The sequence below is a fragment of the Limulus polyphemus genome, unplaced genomic scaffold (genome assembly GCF_000517525.1).
Source record: "Limulus polyphemus unplaced genomic scaffold, Limulus_polyphemus-2.1.2 Scaffold2304, whole genome shotgun sequence".
Classification (NCBI taxonomy): domain Eukaryota; kingdom Metazoa; phylum Arthropoda; class Merostomata; order Xiphosura; family Limulidae; genus Limulus; species Limulus polyphemus.
The window spans coordinates 90,003-95,155 of NW_013667914.1; the positions used below are offsets into that span (position 1 = coordinate 90,003).

Here is a 5,153-nt window from a genome sequence, read left to right on the forward strand (position 1 = left end):
GCCCTCGTGTAGCTTTGCGCGAAATTCAAAACAAACAAACAAATACAAAGCACAAATTTTATCACTAGCGCCTTCAAAATTGTTCACTAAAATCAGTTTAGATTTAAGGTTAATAGACATAAAAAAAAACACCTGTTCTCATCTTACCTGACAAGCTATACAATTGAATACCATTAGTAGAATTCTTAAAGGAAATGCCGCCTTGTAAGTTCGATGACACCAAAGACGATGAGCTCCCGCAGTTACTCCTAGTCCCGAGCAATAAGATGTTATCACTCCTACAAACAAAAAACACGAAATACTCCTAAGTGGTGAGCAGGTTTGTCGTTTCCTTACACATTTTTTTTTTGTTTGTATTTATTGACTGGTAGTTTTATCAGAACGATTGAAGGTTTAATTAATATTGGTTTTGTAATATCTAGTAGCTGTCTGTTAGGTAACGATGAAAGAGAAAATTGGTTAAACTTTAAGCATTTATTTGTTTACAAATGATGCAAAACTCTTTGTTTTGAAATCTGGTAAATATTGCTATAAAAAAAACAAAAAAAAAACGTGACTCATCCCCTGTTTTTATTATACTTTCAAAAGAAGCTTACTGTCTATTTAGTTCCGGGTCAAAACTTTCACTGTCCAGGGTCTCTTTGATTCGTAAAACATGGTCATTTTCAGCAGTGCCACAGTGTTCTTAAACTGCTCGATTGTTACCAGAGTATCATTACAATCTAGCGCATGCGTGAAAATGTATATGGAAGTGTCGAAAATTCTCAAGCATATGTTAAACGAGCTGAATATCCGTCATATGACAGGAGATAATGGTTAATTTTTCTTCTCCAATTTATATCTCGATAAATGTTTTATGAACACGTTTTCTAAAAATTAATTATAATTTAGTAATAATATACGTGTGGAGAATGACTATCCTGTTTCTAGTATTTCACGAAAACATTTTTTATGCACGTTTGGTTTGCGTGATTAGCATGTTGACTTCTGTATATTTTCCCGTCACATTCAAATTTCCATCTTGTCGAATCCTTATAAACAGAAACACGCGAAAAAAACTGGTTCTCAAAAACATATTCCTAATTGGTCAACTGTATGATTCTGCAAATTATTGATTGTGATGGAAAAGGCATTTCGGGGTCTTCCTGGTTTTGGCTTTATTACCCTGCTGAGCTTTAATTTGGGCATTTTCAAAATTGAAATGGGCTGCAAATAAAACACGTAGTTTACTATGTGGTTGAGGGTTTGGATTGAACACAATTTGGTGGTGTTTAATCGGTGTGTCTCCTTGACAACCAAGCAAATGTAATGGGGGAATTTCAGCCAATGATTACAATTTTTGTGTGCCAGCAATACCAAGCATTATGTGCACATATACCCAATTCGATTTTATTGCTCATCACAATCTCAACCAAGCTACCCTCAAATCTAACAATATGCCCAAATTAGCGTATCACCATATATATATGTGTATGTGTGTGTGGCTGGAAGAAGTTGGGGGTTTGGATTGGACACAATTTGGTGGTAATTAATCAGTGTGTGTGTGTGTGTGTGTCCTCGACAACCAAGCAAATGTAATGGGGAATTTTATCCAATGATTGTGATTTTTGTGTGCAAATATAATTATATTCCTAAAGTAGAGCATCGCCCTTTATACATATATATGGCTGGAAGAATTTTAAAAAGAAAAACTTGCTCGTCGCGACAGAAAGCGCCATCGCTACGTGTCGCGGCAGCCAAGATATCTGTGTGACAGTTTGTTTGTTTGTTATATATTTCGCGCAAAGCCACACGAGGGCTATCTGCGCTAGCCGTCCCTAATTTAGCAGTGTAAGACTAGTGGGAAGGCAGCTAGTCATCACCACCCACCGCCAACTCTTGGGCTACTCTTTTACCAACGAATAGTGGGATTGAACGTCACATTATAACGCCCCCACGGTTGAAAGGGCGAGCATGTTTGGTGGGACGGGGATTCGAACCACCTGGCCATGCCGGGCCGCGGTGTGACAGACGGACTGCTTTTCATCTTTATATAGTACATCATAGCGATACTATGGAAACAAGCGAGCAACTTACAAACTGAAAATGTCTAAGTTTTACGGATCAAAGAGACTGACTGGTCCCTTGTCTTACCTTTTAAACTATATTAGGAACAACAATATTCGTTATTTATTTCATACTTTCTAGAAAAATAATATTTAAATCGTTAAAAAGTTCTCGTTATTTTCCAATTTCTGACATATTTATCTCACCAGCACCTCTAGAAACGTTATTCTTGGACAGTTGAATTTAAGTCTGGATGTAAAAAAATATATACAGTAAAATATTACCATCAAACTTACCGAGTACCCAAGCTTTCCACGACACGGTAAAAGAGAGAAGTAAACCAATCAGTGCCGCAATATGTAACACAATAAAAATCAAAACATTTGTCCACACGAGATCCTTATGAAGAGATTTGTGTTGTTTTTTAGGAACATCCATGCTAGCTGACTCATTATTTTCCAACTTTGGAGGCATGTTTGGAGAATTAACACCACTCAGCAACAGTGAGACTTCAAGGAATCTACAGAATAAATTGTAGGTAATTAAAGATAAACCCAATAAATATTAATTATAACTAATTAAGCTTAACTGAGTGGCTCTCAATACTAGGCGTTCTTTAACTGACGTTTTCGTTGTTGTTCCAGATTGTGTTAACACCTACACAAGGGTTATCTGCATATTCTGTCTCTAAGTTTGAACTGGTACACTATAGACTGGCAGATAGTTAACAGCTCTTAGTATTGTTGTTGTTTGATCAAATAGTGAGATTTGATCAGCACCCCTTATAGTGCACCCATAATCCCACATTGCGGAATGTGTTAGCACTCCTTATAGTGCACCCATAGTCCCACATTGCAGAATGTGTTAGCACTCCATATAGTGCACCCATAGTCCCACATTGCAGAATGTGTTAGCACTCCTTATAGTGCACCCATAATCCCACATTGCAGAATGTGTTAGCACTCCTTATTACGGAAAGTGTTTTTTTCGACAGCAGCTCGCGAACAATATATTTTCAGACTTACAGCCCGGGCACATTAAATACTAAGCTACGCTCAGCTCATTTAACTAACAACTTTTTAGGACCAAGTCCCAACTATCGGGGTATTTTTTTTTTTAAGTATCAGAGAGTAACAAGATAACTTGTCCACAGATATTATAATACTGTGAAACAAGACTTTAAATACCCTCTTCCCCTTCTGTTTTAACGTAAAAAAAAAGTCTGATAGGAACTCACTCAAGTAAGTTACTTAAATTTCCCTTTCTCCAGACCTGGCTTGGCCTGTTTGGTAGTTAGGGCGTTCGGCTCGCAAACTGCGGGTGGCGGGATCGAAACAAGTCTCCGAACATGTTCACCCTTTCAGCCGTAGGGTATGACGGTCATTCCAATTATGCGATGGCAAAAAGTAGCCCAAGAGTTGGCGATGGGTGGTGTTGATTAGCTGCCTACCCTGCAATGTATCACTTCACAATTATGGAGGGCTCGCTCTAGCTGAGAAAAAAAAAAACAACCTCTGTCCTATAAACGATGTTTATTTGCATTTCATATTAACTTTTATTGAAGCTGAAGTATTTTGGACCTTCTGTCAAAATTAATTTTCCCATTCGGTCGTAGTACCCACCCAGTGGCACAGCGGTATGTCCGCGGACATACAACGCTAGAAACCGGGCTTCGATACCCGTTGTGGGAAGAGCACAGATAGCCCATTGTGTAGCTTTGTGATTAATTACAAAAAAAAACAACAACAACAAAGGTCGTGGTAAGCATATAGTAGTATGTAGCATAGTTAAGCAAAATGTAGTGTTTAATTTTTAAGATGACAACATGTTTAGGCATGCTTGTTTGTTTGTTTGTTGGGAATTAAGCACAAAGCTACACAATGGGCTATCTGTGCTCTGCCCACCACGGGTATCGAAACCCGATTTCTTGCGTTGTAAGTCCGCAGACATACTGCCGTGCCACTGGGGGGCGTTTAGGCATGCTCAAATCGTTTGAACAGTCAAGAAATCAAGTTTCTTCGCTAGCATCAAACTTAGATTGTCGCCAAAAATGTTGGCGTTAATAAAACGAGTAAATTCCCCAAGTCCAGCATCGCTTTCAGAACTGTTCCACAAAAAAAAAGAGATATGCTATGGATACAGTAACTTGTCCTAATGAAAAGCACTGATGAAAGTTAAATACCAGCTTAGGAAACATTAAGAAAGCAAAAACTATACAAAGGACAATGTTAGATAATGTTCTACTTCCTTCTTTCTTTTGTTATTAAGTACTTAATGATCTCATTAGATGTTAATTGCATAACTTGCTTTGTGCAAAGTAATAACTGACTCATTTAACCGATTAACTACTTGTGTCTCTAAATTTGAAGCCAAAAGTCTCTAAAGAAAAAAAGTGAAAATGTGCCTTATTTCAGGATATTTTTTATCTTCCTTTTCGGACAAAAATCCTAACATAAAGTATCCCATGTACACCTTGGGCAGTTTTCAGTTACCATACATATAATTACGGTAAATGAGCCAGCCTACTCTAGGTGATACGAGCCAAAAATTGGAAATTGGCCCTATTTTAGAGGCTTGTTTATCCCCCCCCCCTTCTCGGGCAAAAATACTAAAACAAAATACTCTTTGTACTGTCGGCCATTTTTCAGTTACCATAAAAACATTAAGGTAATTAAGCCAATCAACTTTGGGTGATGGATGCTAATTTCACACACACACACACACAATGGATCATTTCTGTATCAAAACTATTTGATACTTTTATACTGTACCTTTAATACCCTTACGATGGGAGATAATGTTTCATGAAACTGGTTAGTTTTAAATTACGCTCTTTTTTTAATGTTAAATTATGATTTTTTTTTGTACATAAACTTTCCGTAATTATGAGACACGTATTCGAACTTTACCGTCTCCATGTCAAATTTATTTTATCCTTTATTTGAAGCCCCCCTCCCTCCTTTACTGACACAGCGGGATGTGTGCGGACTTACAAAGCTAGAATCCGGGTTTCGATACCGATACCCATTGTGTAGCTTATTGTTTAATTACAAACAAACAAACCTTTATTTGAAACTTTTATCGTTTCTAAAGAACGTGTTGCAGGA

General features: G+C 37.5%; 1 protein-coding gene across 1 annotated transcript in view; it reads right to left on the reverse strand.

The window, feature by feature from the left end:
- Nucleotides 1–5,153, reverse strand: part of LOC106466563 (acyl-CoA desaturase 4-like) — a 15,189-nt gene that overhangs the window by 9,069 nt on the left and 967 nt on the right. Inside the window, exons 2-3 of the mRNA XM_013926855.2 lie at nt 2,343–2,566; nt 148–278 (exon numbers count right to left, since the gene is read on the reverse strand). Coding sequence (XP_013782309.1) covers nt 148–278; nt 2,343–2,520 — 309 coding nt within the window. The 5' untranslated portion in view covers nt 2,521–2,566. The remainder of the gene's footprint in view (nt 1–147; nt 279–2,342; nt 2,567–5,153) is intronic.